The 19474-nt window shown below is 38.3% G+C and overlaps 1 protein-coding gene across 2 annotated transcripts in view; it reads right to left on the reverse strand.

Annotated features, from left to right (window-relative positions):
- grm5b (glutamate receptor, metabotropic 5b) overlaps window positions 1–19474 on the reverse strand; it is a 103566-nt gene that overhangs the window by 71811 nt on the left and 12281 nt on the right. For both annotated transcript variants that reach the window (XM_088346434.1, XM_088346433.1), the window contains exons 2-7: window positions 16151–16246; window positions 15829–16000; window positions 15317–15751; window positions 15142–15256; window positions 6694–6768; window positions 2133–2307 (exon numbers count right to left, since the gene is read on the reverse strand). In XM_088346434.1, coding sequence (XP_088202560.1) covers window positions 2133–2307; window positions 6694–6768; window positions 15142–15256; window positions 15317–15751; window positions 15829–15972 — 944 coding nt within the window. In that variant the 5' untranslated portion in view covers window positions 15973–16000; window positions 16151–16246. The remainder of the gene's footprint in view (window positions 1–2132; window positions 2308–6693; window positions 6769–15141; window positions 15257–15316; window positions 15752–15828; window positions 16001–16150; window positions 16247–19474) is intronic.

Here is a 19474-nt window from a genome sequence, read left to right on the forward strand (position 1 = left end):
TTTTTTTTGCTGTGAGATATCTCAACCTCAGCCAATTGCTTCCTTTATCAAGCGATAATGAACCTTACAAACCCAACGTGGCACCTATTTACTCACAGCAAGACAGGGTATGTAGACTAAAAACAAAGGTCATTTGTGTAAAATAGTGAATTTCAATTACCAAACAAACAATTCTTTCAGCATCTTTCTTTGTTCTTTCCCCTACTCACAGTACATTTAGTTTTGCTTGTTAAACGTGGCACTGCCCGAATACACACAAAAAAATAATGCTTGATCGAAGATAACATTTGCTAGTGCAACGCGCAATATTAGCATTCTACAATAACGTCTTCTGCTACCAGTGACTGAGATGATCCGGTTTAGAGCTAAAGTAGAGATTTTCATTTTTCTATTTATTTCTTTCATTTTATCTTCATCTACATGAGCCTGTCTTTTCATCCCTCTCCAGGGTATCACCTGAGAATCCACTACACTTTGTCTCCAAACCTGTTGTGTATGAAACACTCTTGCTTAACGCGAACGAAAATAATGCTACATGTGCACACTTTGGTAATGAGAGCACCACTGCTCCCTAGCATAGTGATGTTGCAACTGCACTTTGTTCTTAAAAGAAAGAAAAAACATTTTCCCCGAGCCCACACGCGCCCCCTTAACGGAGCACCCAGTGTTGGATGCCCCGGTATTTGAGAATCACTGCGCAAAAGGAAGGTAAAAGCAGTTTTCCATATGGTAGCGACAAAATATCGTCTGAAATAAAAGTGGAGAGTGAATCTTGAATTGTTTCTTAATAGGGCCTGCAAAACAAAACAGGCAAAAATATAATGACAATACATTATCGCACTAATAACGTGCATAATTCACCTTTTTGGGCCAAATTGAGATTTTTTAGGTACCCCTAGAAAGCTTCTTTATCAGCACAATTGCCCAGGTTGGCAAATCATATTCATATAACCAATCAATAGTGCAATATTATAGCAAGATTATTTTTGCAATTATTATTTGACAATACAGAAGTTATTTGTAAAGAAACGTTTGTCAACTACAGTACTTTATTTGTTGTTTGGAAGGTTCTTTACACACCATATTTTCGTCATCCACATAATGGCGACAAAATATCACCTGGAGACAAGTGGATTGTATCCTTATTCAATACGGTAGTCCAATAAAACTGCAAGATTATCTTTAAAATCATAATTTGACAGGACAGTTATTTGTAAAAACCATAAATACATTTATAAAGTGCAGTACTTGCATATGCATAATTAAGAAGGAAAAAAACTTGCACCCAGTATAAGTCGCATTTCTGGGAAAATTTTCGATGAAACCCAACACCAAAAACATACATGTGATGTTGAAAGGCAATTTAAAATTAAAATAAAATGGAGAAGAATAGGCTGAATAAGTACGGTATACTAACATTACACATACGTGCATATCTTACACACGCTCAAATACGTCAGTATTGACATAACATATTAAGAGTTATTCATAAAGAACGTGCCTACCAAACTATCTTCTTCACTCTAAATCACTGAATATAATGAAATAGTCATTCTCCGTGTCACTTCTACCAGTAAACAACTCCTCCAACTCGGGAGGGATATGCTAAGCCACTTTTCTTTCCACTTTGAAAAATGTCCCCCAAACAACAGGGCATGGTTTAGTGTGAAAACATGTGAAGTGATATACAGTTGGTTGGTTGGATCCCTTAACCACTCGGGTCGTAGGGGCACCATTGCCTGTGGTGGCTTTTGGGCAAGTACAGCCTTGTGGCACCCATTACTCTTCAGGCCAACATGTGTTCCTACCCAGTACCGACCCGGGGACCTTTCGCATTGTAGGCGAATGTGCTAACCAATGCATTACGGAAACACAGTATACACAACAGTACCGATAATAAAAAAAAATGAAAACTCAATGACATAAAAATGTGGTTATAATTTCACATACACGTTTCACCACAGTATAAGTCGCATCCCCGGCAAAACTATGAAAAAAACTGCGATTATTAGTCTGGTAAATACGGTACTGGAGTATCTTATTACTAAATATAGAAAGGTTTCCATTTCTACAGGTCGTTTTTAGGATGCAACTCCAGCAACCCTCAGTACACTGAGTGCAGATTGACTGACCTGCCGACGAGAAGAAATTCTCCCACAAGCGCTTGTCTCCGCATGGCCATGAGGATATTGCGCACGGTCATGCCCTCGCAGAAGCACGCTACCACTCGGGCCTTGGGCAGGTGAGCGCGAAGCCTTTCTACCAGTCGGTCGAAGCTCTGCTCTCCAGCGTTGCTCCAGATTTTGCCTGAAGCAAACGTGACCGACGGAAGACAGCACAGACTGTCACGCTTTCCAACCCCTGTCTTGCGTTTTCCATTTTAACTGTGACCTTTTCTGTTTTACACTTTGACTTTCGAAGTCTGAGAATCAAACTTTTATAGTGTGACTTGCTTGGAGGCATGCGCATTAAGGGTGCAAGGATTGATCGAAATATCAATGTTATCCATACTGAGCGAGTACTTGGATCAGATTGATACAATTGTCTTGGGATCGATACTGTCTTCCGTTTTAACTAATAATCTAATAATGGTGTTAGTGGATTGCAAAATTGTCACGTCCACAGATCCCTTAACTTCCAGGGTCGTTGAGGTAACACTTTCTGTGGTGTGTCTTGCGAGAGTACAGCCTGGCGGCACCCATCCCTCATGCTGTTTTTGAGTAGGGGTTTGCTCCCCCGTGTGAAACAGATGTTAACCATAGAAAACTACTTCTGATAGCTGGAGAAACTTTTAAGATTTTATTCAGATACAGCACCTCCAATCCTGATCTGACTCAGATACAGCATCTTTATCATCTGGTTGCCGTTGTTTTTAAGTGTGAAGAGTTATCCAAAAATAAGCCGGACCTTGGCATTTACAGGTAGAAGCATGTAAAAATACTGATACTAAATCATAAATCACTGGGGCAAAACTATTTTTTTCCCAAGTTTAGAGTATCACATCGTACAATATGAATTGCATCCCTGGCTTTCATATTTTTGTGAAAACAAACTTTGTGGCGATGATGTTCTGTCCTTTGCATTTTGTGACATACTAAAGGCTCAAAGGTTCTGCCCCGTATAGGACTTTGTTTCATATGTTTTTGTATTTTTTTAAATGATTCAAGCATTTAAATTAATAAATGACTACATGGATAAAAAATATCAAGCCTTTATATTTATGGCATCTTTATATGGCGAATTAGTAAAGCTTGAGTCAATGTGTTATAACGTGTTAACGTGCGTTTTTAAGTGAATATAGCTAAGGGTTTTTTCCTCCCTAATCTCAATGAAGCAGATGTATTAAATTATAAATACGTATTACCTTTGGTCAAGATCTTTGAGACGGTTTTCACATACATTATAGTCCTAATATTAGATCCCATTGTGTTTGTAATTTACCGTATTTTCCGCACTATAAGGCGCACCTAAAAGCCTTTATTTTTTTCAAAAGCTGACCATGCGCCTTATAATACAGTGCGCCTTATTTATGGATCAATTTTAAAATTGCAAAGTTTTCCAACTAACTTGCAGCCGCCGACTCGATTTTCCCCCGAACGCCAAGTAGTACGCAGTGTATGCTGGGATTTATTTACCGGCATTTCATTGGCTAACCAGTGTGTCAATCATCATTTGAATCAATCACTATTGGCTAAAGTTATTCGGAGGTCAAGGGGCGGATCCTTTTTATCATTTACGGGCTGGCATTGGCTTAAACGGCAACACAAAGCCTGCAATTGGCCAAAACAACGGTGTATGCTGGGATTTATTTACCGGTGTTTCATTGGCTAACCAATGTGTCAATCATCATTTGAATCGATCACTATTGGCTAAAGTTATTCGGAGGTCAACAGGCGGATCCTTTTTATCATTTACAGGCTGGCATTGGCTTAAACGGCAACACAAAGCCTGCAATTGGCCAAAAAAGATGAATGTTTATGGCACGTGGCTGACGGCATAGAGAAAGCATTTTTTTCTATTCTCTATTTGAAATTATTTTATTCTCCTGGATTTACTACCCTCACGGATATAAGAGGACATTGGCTGCACATTATTATGAACACAACGACTTCGGTGAGCTACTTCGGGTTTTATATTGTCCCTGTATCTTGTTTCAGACTGAACTCGATGTTTCTGTGATAAGCGGTGCAGATAATGGATGGAATGGAGTGTCTATTTTTAAATTAAACTCAATTCCAAGTGTTTATGGTCATATGCACAGTAAAGTTGCGAGCGAAAAAGAAAATAGAAACTCAGGAATGGTTGGCATTTCTTGAATCCCAAGACTTGAACCTTCCGAATGATGGAACGATGCATTTGAGTGACATCGTACGGACACCGCATCCGCACGTGTTCTCGACACGTATTTGCGTCTTTGCAAGCTTTGGGAATGTTAAGGGGGTAATAAGTTGGACTTAACTATCTGACTGTTTTGTCCACGTTCCCATTGTAGCGCCTTATAATCCGGTGCGTCTTATCTATGTCAAAAATTGGACCAAAAACTATTTTTTCGGGGTGCGCCCTATAACCCGGTGCGCCTTATAGTGCGGAAAATACGGTATTCAAAATATTGTGGTATGGAAGGTATTGTAGTTGTCCTGTTGACATTGTTGAACAGTATTTGTGGTTTTGTTCAATTGCTCCTATTTTTCTTGGTTTGATTTTCTTGACTTCTGATTGAAGTCCTGAAATAGTTGTCGTAGTCGCATTTTTTATACGGTTGAAGTTTGCAATGGAACATTTTAGGAGCCTAAAATATTTATTGTGATTACAAAGTAACTCAAGGAGGAGTCCAATTATTTGAAGCAAAAAGTATTAGTATCGGACAGCTGTCAATCTATATTACCCTGTATTTACTTGAATCCCATCGATACTAAAATGCTTTGTACCGCCCACCTCTAATACGCATCCAAGTTGAAGTGTTTTGTTAAGTAAATGTCACAACAGTAATAAAAATAAATAGGTGCAAAGCAACTGGACTCTTAAACTCGGTTTGGTCATCTTATTGCTGAAATTCCAGTTGAAAAAAAACTTTTAAACTATTGAAACATTCATATTTTCAAAATTGATTTTGTTTCTCCATTAGCAGATAAGTGTGCTCATTTTTGGTATTAAATTTTCTATTATCTTAAAAAATTAAAAATAGTATAATTAAAAAAATGGAAAAAGAACATTCTGACCATTTCTGAACCAAGAATTCCTCAAATACATTTTAGAACAAGAAAAGTGTTATTGCTGTACAATACAATTGAAAAAAAGTTCAGAAAATGTTTTTAGAAATGTATAAAATAACAGAAATGTTTTTATTTTAAATGAGAAGAATTGTCTGCCATGACCAATATCTGATATTTTTAGTCATTTTCTTATTTCATTCAACAAAATAGAAATGTTGAAAATGTTGTATACAAAATATTTGATTTATCTATTATCATTTTTCTAAAAGCCAGCGGAACAACATTTTTTGCAAAATTTACCTGAATTTATATGATTGATATTTTTAAGTAACCAATTGATTAAAAGTGTATTTAATCCAATAGAGGCATGTCATAGTGACTCAAGATATTTCTAATATTATTTTATTATTTATTTACTTCAATAAGAAAATAATATTTGAAATGAGCTAAATCATCTATTTATTCACCTCATGTGCAGTCCCTTCTCAAGGTTTCTTCATTTACCTCATGTTGAGGTTTTGAGTTTTTCCTTGCCCTCATGTTGTTTCCAGATCAGGGGATGGTGCATTAATATTGCAATAATCTATGGTCGGTGCAGCTCTTTGAGACTCTTTGTGATTAAGGGCTATACAAATAAACATGACTTGATTTGACTTGACTTATTATCCATATAAATATATTATTTAAATATATAATCCATTTAAATATATTATTTAACTATATGTTATGATCACGAGTATATTTTCCTCATTTTAAAAAATATTGTTTTGAAGATATGAAAAGAATACTTTAATAAGCTACAACGGGTCAGGTGCAATCGACATTTCGTTCTGTGTACATTGTTACACAGAATGACAATACAAGGAAATTATTATTATTATTATTATAAATAATAGTCATGTGTATTTTCCTACAAAAAATGGTGCCAAAATAGACTTGTTTTATTTGCAGGTTATCGTTCTAAAGTCGTTTTTTTAAATATTTAGTACACAGAAAATGTTAAAAACAACCAAAGTCACATATTTTTTCATCAGACAAGAACGTTACAAAATATATACCAAAATTTGAACAACAATAATTTGAATAAGCCTTAGAATAAATATTGCATTGTTGGCAAATCATTTTATGTTTTTGAGAACAAAATAATTAAATTTTACAAAACGACATTCCAATTAAATAGGAATAACTTTATTATTTTGCAGATAAACATGGGTAAGGATTGTTTCACATAATAAATCAGCTCTAAAATAATTTGCGAGGGCGTAGTTTCGGCGTGGACGGGGGTTGGGGTGCAGGTGGGGTATGTCTACACCAATATCGAGAAATCATTGGCTTGTCCCTACTAATATTATGAAAAATATCCACAGTATCCTCACCAATATGAAACAATCAATGTCATGTCCTTGCCAAACAAATATAATGCGCTTTGCCAAGACCAAAACTACACCCTTGATCATTAATGTCCATGTTGATATTTTACCAGAATGAGCGATGCAAATGCCCTCTTTGGCTGCCATGTCCTTGAACGCTTCCATTCCACTCTCTCCATAGTTTCCTGCAAAAACACACACACAAAATCAAAATAGATGAAGGGAAAAAAAACTCGAAGACACGGGACGGCTATAGTGACCCATTTCCCCGATCGTCTCCTATACACATTTCATTAATCTCACATTTGTGTCAGAGAAAGTCTACCCACTGTGGCACGCATTTCTTTGCCAAAGAAAAATGGGTGACCTGAAATTTATGCAAATGAAAGTTTCTACAATCTGGATAAGGATCAGATTGCCCAAAATTTTCCTTTCATTGTTCCATTTTACGGACTGCACGCCTAGGTTCTCTGCACAGACCTTCTTTACACCCTTTTAATGTCAGGAACCAGAACAGGATCAGGACCTAAACGCGCAACGTTCTCATACAAGCCTTTTATTTTACGGGAAATGGGGAGTCTTGGACGTTAGGCAGCGGTCTGGCGTGGAAAGACAGGAAGCCAGAGACCGACGAAATCGATTCCAATTGCCTGAGATGATATCGGACAGATGGGGTTGATACCGGACAGGACAGGACAGGACAAACAGGATAGATAATGAATCAGGATATCGAAAATAATCAGGAGAAACTAGAGGGGAACGAAAACTGCACAAAATAATGGACCGGACAAAAATAGACGGAAACAATACTGGAAACCGAAATTTAACAGGACAAAATAAATGGGAACAATACTGGACAGGAAAATCCAACAGGAAAACATGACCGAGTCAAAACCCACGTCTTGCGGGGCGGAGGTTCGTTGACGGGCTGACAAAGGACAGCGCTGAGCTTAAAATAGACAGAAAGCCAATCTGTTAACGAGCCGCAGCTGGCTCCACACGGGCGGGGCCAATTGGGCACCATGGCAACCGTGACATTTCAGTGCACGTACAAGTCCTTTTTTTCAAAACCTTCTTGGGATTCTTTTCAGGGGTTTTACCGATAATGTGGGGACCAATCGTTCCTATTAAGACATCCTGGGTCAAAATGTCCTAAAAAGGATGGGAAAACTAACCTTTGGGTGTGTATAGATATAGTAGTTTTCTGACCTTGTGGGTAAAATTTGATTTAAAAAGACATCAGTGTGCGTGGGGGGGGCGTTGTATGGTTGGGGGGTTTGGGGGCGGATACGGATGCAGGGGTCCATGGCAATGACGAGTGTGTCAGAGCTAAGTATAAATTCCTGTAATTAGTCTCTCAGTGAGAAGAGAAGTAGACAGATGGTGCAGACCAGCACACACATTCTCTCTTTCCCTCTCTCTCTCTTTCGCATCTCTCCCGCTTTCACACACACACACACTCTGAGTTTAAGTCATGAGAATCGATAAAGCTTGTAACCTACTTCACTGGAGTCTCAACAGGGATTTATGTGAGAGACATCTTTTTCAGAGCGTCTCCCTGTAATTCTTTCTGGCTTTGAACGTCTGCAGACACATGTGCCCAGTGTTTCCTTTCGTCCACATGCAGTATTTTGTGAAGCTATAATTGTGGGAAGCTGTTTTTTGTTTTGTTTTAATAATCAAGTCCAACTGAATAATTCAGTCCACATCTTTGTAATTTGGCGACATCCTCGAGGCTGGCTGTCTCCTTTTTACAGGAGGGAGGCAGATAGATTCGTTTCCGCTGACATTCTTCCTTCCTGCGTTCCCTCTCAATTACTACTTTCTCGCTCTTGTCACATCTCGCCTGCTCTTCGCCTATTTAAAGATGCTTCTCTTTCTACTTTTCGGCCCTCCTCTCCTTTTTACCGTGTCAATTCTTCATGGCAGAAAAAAGTAGTGAACAGGTGCTTGTTAAAATGAATTTTACTGTTGGGGCTCAGAGAAACACATTCATGTATGCTGTATTTTCCAGAATATAAGGCGCACCTGGAAATACCAAATATGACAGAAATTAAAAGCGCATTTTATAATCCTGTGTGCTTCTGATGAGTTGAAAGTTTCGTAAACACTTAAAATAAGGAAAGAAAAAGGCAGTAACCCCTAGAAAACCATACAGATGTCGAAATTTGAATATAACTATGAAGTTCTGTCATCAAAATCGTGCATATGACAATAATACCTTGCATACTTAAGGGCACAGTGTGTATTCTTTGGTGCCTCCTAGTGATAAAACAAACTTGATTAATTTAAAAAACACAATATTACCTTACTAGAACTATCGCAGCTTTTTTGGAGTGACTCTCTTGACTTTTTTTCTGAAGTTGTTTTAGTATAAATATTTTATTGATTTACTGTTAAAGGTTGTTGTATAGTATTGATTACACTCTATATGACTTCATTTTCGAAATATTGTGCATGGAGGGTGTTAGTTGTCATGTTGACTTTGTTATATTTGTATTTTGGTTACATTGCTGCATTATTTTGGTTTGATTCTTGACCTTTGTTCTAAAAATGTTAATGTATGTTAATGTTAATTTAGATATTTATAAGAATTTTTTACACTGTAAAAGTTTTCATTGTAGTTATTCAACAATTAAAAAAACATTTTAGTGTCTTAAATATATGTGCTGTTTCTATGCATATTATAGAACTAATTTGCGGGACGAAGGGTTCCGTTAATTAATGATCGTGACATTTCAAAAAAAAATCGTATTGTTATGGCATCGAATCGTTTGATACTACCCTGTATTTACTTGAATTGGATCAAAACCAAAAATCCCAGTATCCCCCAACCTAGTTGTCAAGAAATTGGTCAAAACATAGCCTAATGAACAAATTCTTGGTTATTTAGCTCCTCAAAGAAGGGCCAAAACTTACTGAATATTTCTTATGAATAAATCAATACAAATGATTGTTATCATTCCTTATTAATCACAATTCTATGGCAACAAAATCATATTTAAAGTATGGTTTACAGAAATTGAATAAAAATAGATTTATCTCAGTAGATTTTGATAATGGGGTCCACTGTTAATGCAAGTTGAATCAGAACTGAATCAGAAATGTCGATATCAATACTGAGGTCGGATCTAAACTACTTTACTTCATTTGCACGACTGATTTAATTTTCAAAATATTGTGCATCAATCAGTATCGTATTTTCCGGGCTATAAGCATTATGAGACGCACTTTTAAAAGTGCCACCGTATTAAAGTTTGTTTATATAAAAGGTACATGAGATTAAAACAGAAGATTAAAAAAACATATCTCATAGAGCAAAAATATTAGGGAATCTGGTTTCACAACTAAAACGAATCGATTGATTCATAAATGGTTAATGTATGTAGAAGTATTTCCTTGTAGTTGTGCATTTCCGAATGTATTTACTGTATTTCTGGTTCCATGAAGCCGCACTGCAAATTTGAGCGTTTTGTGTGCGCTTTATAGTCCGAAAAATACAGTGTTTTTGTTGTCTTGTTGACATTGTTATGCAGTATTCAAATTTTTGTTACATTGCCGCATTTTTGGTTCGAGTGTCATAAAAAAAATTCTAAAACAGTTGATGTTCAAACTATTTGTACAGGGACTTCATTTTCAAAATGTTGTGCAATGGAAGGTATAATAGCTGTCTTGCTGAAATTGTTATTAAATAATCGTATTTTACGCTCATTGCTGTTATTTTTGTTTGACTCTTGCCTTTTGTTGTGAAATAATGTAATTGTAATCTTTAATTTGTAATGCAAAGATTTATATATTTCTTTATACTCTTTAAATTTGTATTGTAGTTATCTCCAAAAAAAGAAGCTGTAACTCAGGGGGGAGGAGTTCAATTATTCAATGGTAAAAACAAACCTCCCAGTCCCGCACCGAGACTGAGAGGTTGCAGGTTCAAGCCTCAGCCGAGTCATACCTAAGACTTACAACATTGGTACTCATTGCCTCCCTGCTTGGTGCTTGGCATTAGGGGTTGAAATTGGGGGATTTAGTCACCTAATGACTCCTAACACATCAGTTGGGTCCCCGCGACCCTAATGAGGATAAGCGGTACGGCTGATGAGATGAGATGAGACATCAGTTGGGTTGGGTTTAGTAAGGGGGCTGGGAATCCCCTCCTCTGTAATGTCCCAGAAAGAGTCAGAAATGTGAATGTGTTCTTGACTCTAGCCACCTCCCACTAGGGGGATGTGGCTCTGGTATATATATATATATATATATATATATATATATCTCATCTCATCTCATCAGCTGCACCGCTTATCCTCAGTAGGGTCGCGGGGGGGGCTGGAGCCCATCCCAGCAATCATCGGGCAGTGGGCAGGGGACACCCTGAACTGGTTGCCAGCCAATTGCAGGGCACACAGGGACAGACAACTCATTCGCTCATTCACACCTAGGGACAATTTGGACCGGCCAATTCACCTGACATGCATGTTTTTTGGAATGTGGGAGGAAACCGGAGTCCCGGGAGGAAACCCACGCAAGCACGGGGAGAACATACAAACTCTGCACAGGAAGTCTGGAGCTGGATTTGAACCCACGCAGGAGGTTCCTATGGCATGAACTGTGCCGCACATGCGCTAGAATAAAAATAAATAATCAGTATCGGATCGATATTGACCGGCATACAGGAGGAATCAAATCTCTCAAGCGTTTAACGCTTACAAAGTAATTTTTCTTTTTTTCAGGGAATGGTCACACATATACAGTGCATCCAGAAAGTATTCACAGCGCCTTACTTTTTCCACATTTTGTTATGTTACAGCCTCATTCCAAATTGTATTAATTTAATCTCTTATCTCAAAATTCTACACAAAATACTCCTTTATGACAACGTGAAAAAGTTTTTTTTTTTTTTTTACTTTTTTTGAATTTATTAAAAATAGAAAACTAAGAAATCACATTTACATAAGTATTCACAGCCTTTGCTTAATACTTTGTTGATCCACCTTTGGCAGCAAATACAGCCTCAAGTCTTTTTGAATATGATCCCACAAGTTTAGCACACCTATCTTTAGGCAGTTTTGCCCATTCTTCTTTGCAATAAGTCTCAAGCTCAATCAGGTTGGATGGGAGACGTTTGTGCACAGCCATTTTTAGATCTCTCCAGAGATGTTCGACCGGATTCAAGTCTGGACTCTGGCTGGGCCACTCCAGGACATTCACGGAGTGGTTCTGAAGCCAATCTTTTGAGATCTTGGCTGTGTGCTTTGGGTCGTTGTCCTGCTGAAAAATGAACCTTCGCCCCAGCCTGAGGTCAAGAGCGCTCTGGAGCAGATTTTCATCCAGGATAGCTCTATATATTGCTGCATTCATTTTTCCTTCTATCCTGACTAGTCTGCCAGTTCCTGCTGCTGAAAAACATCCCCACAGCATGATGCTGCCACCACCATGCTTCACTGTAGGGATGGTATTGGCCTGGTGATGAGCGGTGCCTGGTTTCCTCCAACATGGCGCCTGGCATTCACACCAAAGATTTCAATTTTTGTCTCATCAGACCAAAGAATTTTGTTTTTCATGGTCTGAGAGTCATTCAGGTGCTTTTTGGCAAATTCCAGACGGTCTTCCTTGTTCCTTTTACTAAGGAGTGGCTTTCGTCTGGCCACTCTACCATACAGGCCTGATTGGTGGATTGCTGCAGAGAGGGTTGTCCTTCTGGAAGGCTCTCCTCTCTCCACAGAGGAACGCTGGAGCTCTGACAGAGTGACCATCGGGTTCTTGGTCACCTCCCTGACTAAGGCCCTTCTTCCCCGATCGCTCAGTTTAGAAGGCCGGCCAGCTCTAGGAAGAGTCCTGGTGGTTCCAAATGTCTTCCATTTACGAATAATGGAGGCCACTGTGCTCATTGGGACCTTCAAAGCAGCAGAATTTTTTCTGTATCCTTCCCCAGATTTGTGCCTCAAGACAATCCTTTCTCGCAGGTCTACAGACAGTTCTTTTGACTTCCTGCTTGGTGTTTGTGCTCTGACATTCACACTCAACTGTGGGACCTTATATAGACAGGTGTGTGCCTTTCCAAATCACGTCCAATCAACTGAATTTACTGCAGGTGGACTCCAATTAAGCTGTAGAAAGATCTCAAGGATGATCAGTGGAAAAAAGATGCACCTGAGCTCAATTTTGAGCTTCATGGCAAAGGCTGTGAATACTTATGTAAATGTGATTTCTTAGTTTTCTATTTTTGATAAATTCAAAAAAAGTAAAAAAAAAAAAAAAACTTTTTTACATTGTCATAATGGAGTATTTTGTGTAGAATTTTGAGATAAGAGATTAAATTGATACAATTTGGAATGAGGCTGTAACATAACAAAATGTGGAAAAAGTGAAGCGCTGTGAATACTTTCCGGATGCACTGTATATACAAGGTCTTCCACTCAATTAACAAATCATGGGGTAGGACATGTGTCACTCAAACACACCCAGCTGGGAAAGCACAATATAGGCCAACACTCCTTAGCTCTCCCCTGAGGAATTTAATATGGAGGGAATAAAATCAATTAACACAAACAAAACGTTATCACTGACATGGTTTCTCTAATGTGTCAAACATTGAATCAAAAACATCTCATTGTCTCAAAATCAAACTTTGTTCCAGGTATTCCATTTACAAGATCCTTTGAAATATAAGAAAGAACACAAAATAGGAGTGCTTTGTCACTTTTTACAATAGCATGGTGTGTCTCTAACAATTTTTTTTACAAATCCAAACATCTTGTCTTTGGTTACTGGTTTGGTACATCAGACACCATTTGAGTATAGTAAACAGATGTGTCCATATAACACAATCAATCTGATGAAACTGTATTTGATGTTTGTGTTCACATCTTTGTCTGTTAACTGGGTTCTTTGCTAATGCTTTTTGATTGTCCTCTTAGACAATGGGTTTCAACATAGTTGCATGCATCCATGTGTATAAGCAGCTGTACAAGGTGAAAACGCTCTTGGATGGTTGCAGCTAGCGCTATGTACTCTGCCTCACACGTGGACAATACTACTGTTGGTTCCTTTTTGATCTTCCATGAGACCAATGGCCATTTCTCATTTAGCGTGACACAGTAACATGTCGTGATACAACGGTCAGTGATATCTGCTGTCCAATCAGCATCCCTGAGAGCCTGTTTTCTCAAATCAGAATTGTAGCATAATACTTATACATAAGTACTTAACACTCACTGCCAGTGAGTGGCAGTGGCCCACTGTTGTACTGTGGGCTCGTTAAAATATTGGGACAGTTCGCTTACAATAAAACAAAGATCAAATCTAGTTTACATAGCAAGGTAGGCTTACAACCATCTCTCTGTACAGAGTAGCATCACTCACTAGAACTGAATTTTCACTGTATTTCAGTGTCCATTCAAAAGGTGTAGATTTCTGTTCACAGACCTCTTTAACATGCATTTTATACATTGATTCTGTGACAGGCCAAAGATTGCGATTTATAGTCCGTAAAATACAGTTATGAACATATGAATCCTCAAGCCCTTCCACAGTCTGCAGTTACAACCTCTTATCTTTCGAAGCACTTAATTTATGTAAACCACAACGGCACACGCTTTCACAAATACACACTTACACACACTGATATCATTGCCTTTTTCCATATTCCCTTCCATCCTCGTTTCCTCTTACAAACAGCCCCAATTCTCAACCACCCCCCCACACTCAATATATCCCTTTTCTCCCTTTTTGCAATCTTCTTTCTTACACCATCCCTCTCTCACTCTGTGTGCCTTGATTGCATTTTGCAAAGCGACACCTGACCTTGAATATCAATTCCAAGGTCAGCATGCCTCTTCCAGCCCACATACATGAACAAAATACAGGACGGTCTCAGAAATGGAGTATGTTTCAGTTATTTCTGTTCAATAATCCAATTACAGGATATATGTATATATAATGTGTTAAATGAATTTGTTTTGCTGTAGTTGCAGTTTAAAATTACAGTTTAAGTCTGTAACTTTACCACAGGGAGCATTTTAGAATACATTTTCTTTTTCAAAGTCAAGTCTGCTTGCTATCTCTCAGTTCAATGGTTTCAGTCTATAAAACAGGAATAAATGATTGAGTGGTCAGCTGCTAAAATCAGTACACATTTTTTTGGCATACCCTATATTTGCTATTACAGCCTCTGTCAAACTCTTTATGTTGCACGTCCAAGTATGTGCATTTCTTTCAAATCTGATACTTTTTTTTTCATCTTCTTTGGGTTTGTGGTTGGCGTTTGGACTATTTGACCTATTCTTAATTTCACCATTTTAATACTACACTAACAAATAGAAGAAAAAAACAAAAACGTATTGACGAGCCTGATGCCACTCTCAGGCCCCATCGTTCCTTCTACCTAATGTGTTTTGCCCAGAACAGCTTTGCTAAAAGTAGAATAAAAGCAGATAGGTGGAATTATAAGGGCTCTTTGAACTCTCTCTGATATTGTTAAGATGTTCTTAATTTAAAAAAAATAATCTACATCAAACAGCGCACCCCACATTTAATGTCACATGAAAAAAAGGATTCTTTACCTTCAGTGTTAATTGCAGACACGTAGCTCCAGTTGTATCTTTTGACTATGTCCACCATAGCTCTTGCCTGTTGGGCATCTGACGGCACTACTCTCATAAAGTACTTGTAAAGACTCTGCAAAAATGAGAGAAAAGTAAGAATCTGTGCCATAATGTTCAGGAGAATCTGTCTTACCTTATCACTAAGATCCATACTAGTTGCAGAGTAGGCAATTTGGGGTATGTTGAACAACTGGAGAAGGTTCTGGACCTGGATGGCTACTGAGCTGGACCCAGGACCAATTAACCCCACAATGGGTTTTTTCCCTCGCATAGGAGTGGCAGACGGGTCGGAACACTTCACCGTCACCGCCCCGCCACCACCCCCCCAAGGGTGTCCACCACCCCATTCCTCAGCCTCGTCGGAAGACACCAGCGAATCCCGGATGAATTCAATGCTTTGCTCCAAGGCCACGGCCGAGTGCCAACAGGAGTCTCGGATCTCACACCCAAGGGTGATGTTGGGAAGGATGTGAGGGTCTGCGTTGATGCGGTCCAGCGTATACATCATAGCTTCTACCCGCTGGATACCATACTGCTCTCGAACCGCGCCACATTTGCGTTCGTGAACCTAGAAAGGAAAGTGTTATGTAGTAATCCTCATATAGGCGTTAAATTGTGAAACATACAGATTATTTTGAAAGAAACCTTGTCTGCAGGAGGCTGATGATGCACAGAGAACAACGCTCCGATAATAATATCTCCAGGGATGTGGGCTACAACTCGCCGTTCACTAGACTGGGAAGAGTCTGTTTGCTTGAGTGCAAAGAGCAGGAGCAACCACGGGATCATCTTGCTCTGTTGTGATTGTATTCCAAAACTGAAATGAAAAGATGCTGTCACAGATAACTTGTCCTGGAAACAGTTTTTCTGGCCATAGCACAAGCACACTCCTTTTGTGCTATTTTAGCTCATTTTTCTGTGGTGTGTTTTCAGCTTCAAATTTGGTTCGTCACACAGAGAGTCTTGCCTGAAAATCTTGATTGACTTTTAATAAATGAACTGCATCCAGATCCAGAGCTAGTGTCCAAAGTAAGAGGCAGCAGACAGACATGTTCACATGAACCTGAAAATAGAGAAGACAATAAAGTGTTATTGTTAAACACTGCTCCATTCTGACATGAAGTGAATTTGGGTGGTCAATAAATTCTTTGAACGCATAATCAATTGAGCAATTAAATTGAAGAGACAACTTCATTATTTTAAACTCATTTCGCCTTTTTGGAGCACAACATACGTTTTTAGACATTCTTATCAAGAGAATGCTTTTCGTTCATTTGAAGGATTAACTACAAAACAATTTTAAGTGAATTCTTTACACCGTTTTTGATAGTTTATCATACTTTAATGAAGACAAACACTCTGGGATTTAAGAAATATTATTTACTTATTATCTACAAAGGAAACATTAATTAAACACAGAACAAAACAAGGATAAGAAAATAAAACAAAGATAGATTTTGGGATCTTGGCTGGTACCATTCAGATAGAAAACCAACGTGGTTGGCTTAAATTTGACTGTAGATTGAACTTAAGGCAAATGGCCGTTATTGTCATTTGATAGAATTCCCCTAAAGACACCAATTGATACCTGGCAACATAAGATGAACTTTGGTTTGGCTTTGATAATGGTGGAAACCGGTTCTGATGTCAAGGTAACCTGGACGGTCATTTGTTTCACAAATGTGAAATGACACCAAACCCCACCTTCACACCCAGTGCGACAATCACTGTAAATAATTGAATTGAAGAATATTATTCAATGCACATGTTCTGAAATTGTTTCATCCTTTTCTGACATTGCAAAACAGGTGATATTTCAATGAAAGGGTCGTTGTGCGCAAACTCAGTTGTTTTAATATTGTGCTCCACCTAGGGAAGGCAAGTGAAGAAAAGAAACGGTTTAAATTAGAATGTTGTCCCAAAGATAATACCTTACAAACGTAATGATTAATCCCTCACTGTACAGGGGTTTCCTTTTCACGGTTTTGCTACTTAGCCGATTTTCATCGTGCATTGTGATCTGCATTCTGATTGGCTAAACAGTCGCTTTGCCCCATTTATGCCTATGTCTGCCTGTGTGTCAATAAAGCTGGGATCTAAGTTGTTCACATATGTTAAACAGCTTAACGAATCTACATTACGTATATGTAAATATTGTTCAATTTTGTGTTTCTCCAAAAGCCATTATAACAACAAAACACTCTGGACAGTCAAAAGCAGCTGTGCTTGGCCTAAAAGGGAGAGGAACACAAAGTTGAACTTCTCAACATGCTAAAAAAAGATGAAAGCGTGTGTATGCCACATCTTTGTTTTCCAATAACGTCCTCCTGATGGGAAAAACCTATCTAATATAGTTTCAACCCCTTTTTGGAATCGTTAGTATTCAAAAATTAGAATTTGACAGTGCAGAAGTTATTTGTGAAAAAAACAAAAATAATAAAAACGTTTTCTATGTGAAGTACTTTTATTTGTTGAACGGTTTGTAGAGTATTTGATAATAGCGTAAATAAAAGGTTTTTACGCGCGGATTTTGATTATCCTGGATCCTTTTTGTAATGCAACCCCTAAAAAAAGAGGTATTACTGTATCGAGCACATTTCATTCATAGAATAAATGCCACTCAAAGTACCAAGAAATCGTCCACACTTTCTTCCCAACCATATCTAGAAATACTATTAGGCACACTCACAAACATGCTCACCTCCCTGAGAATTGTGTGAAACGACATGGCGAGGCCCAGAGAAACGATGTGAGGAAAAACACCTAACCTATCAGAGCCCCTATGGAGGATGAAAACTAAAAACAATAAAATTACAATTAAACTGTTAGCAAAATAAATCAAAACTAAATACAAACGGATATAAAAATGAATAATTAATTGAAATATATTTTAGATTGACTGCAAAAATCTAGAAACAGTTGTACAAAATCAATGTACAGCGCATATATGAATCAACACAGAAGACTTGGAAGAAAACTACTCTCAAAATATTCCTGATGCAGACAACATTGTCATAGAGGCGTTATGAGATGTATTTCAAATGAAGGGTCTCCCCTATGTGTGTAACGAAAGAGAGGGAGGGAGAGAGAGAGGGAGATACTTTTATTCAAAAGGGCTAGCGCATAGACTTCATTTATAAGTAAGGTTAAGACGATAATATTGAAAAAGTCAGTTTTTTCTCTGCTATAAGATAGGGTTTGGTGGATGATGGACCCATGATGGGGAGGCAGAACCTGGAAGCAGGGGTGCTCACTCAGAGGGATGGTATTTCTTAACTAAGGAAGGTACCACATAGCAAAAAACATGGGTTCACTGAACAACAAAAAGACCAAAACTGGAACTGGAAAACACGTGAAATAAAATAACAAAGAAACCAGAAAAAAAAAGAAAAAAAACTGGTGTGGTAGAAGAAAGGAAAATGAAAACCAAGATGACAGTCGCAGGCAAAGTGAAAAATGAAAATGACCCAACAAATGTGTGCAGATCTAAATGTACTTTTTTCAGTGTGCAGGATAATTGGGCACATGTGTGTGGTGATTGGACACACCTGTGCCCAGTTCAAACCCCTGTTGGGCCCTTCTGGTTGTAGGAAGTGTGTTAGACCCTAATACTATAGTTTGTATACTGTTAGGGGAAAATCCTATTATTTAAACAAAACATTAAATGTTGCTAATCAAATGATGAATATCCTGTACAGTGGGTTCATGTATTTGGAGATCTCACTGTGACTTATCAGACATGAACATCACCTCACACAGAACATGTAATAAATGCATAAATAATGCTATTACGCAAGACACTTGCGCACTGATTTAAAAATGGACTTTTACGTCGCCTCTATAAAACACAAAACGTTTGGATTTCCATTTCAATAGAAAGAGAATTTCTGACATGGTGTAGATCACAGGGGTCAAACAGGCGGCCCGCGGGCCAAATCAGGCCCGCTATGGGATTGAATCCGCCCCGCGAGACAACACTCAGAGAAGCGCAAGACAAAAACAAGCTGCAGGTTCAAATATGTCAACTTGATGTTGCCAAAGCCAGGTGCCTCGAACAAAGACACTGTACTTGTATTTATTTATTTCTCTCTCTGTCTCTCTCTCTCTCGTTTTCTTTCTCTTTCTTTCTTTTCCACCCCTTTTCTCCCACTCTGTCTCTTTCACTCTCTCTGTCTCTCTATTTCTCTTTCTTTGTTACTCTTGGTCTCTTTTTCTCTCTGTGTCTTTTAACTTCTTTTGCTCTAACTTCCTTTTTTCTCTTTCTCTCTTCCTATCCTTCACGCTTTCTTTT

This window comes from Urocampus carinirostris, chromosome 10 (genome assembly GCF_059441175.1).
Source record: "Urocampus carinirostris isolate Australia breed hairy pipefish chromosome 10, RoL_Ucar_1.0, whole genome shotgun sequence".
Lineage (NCBI taxonomy): Eukaryota > Metazoa > Chordata > Actinopteri > Syngnathiformes > Syngnathidae > Urocampus > Urocampus carinirostris.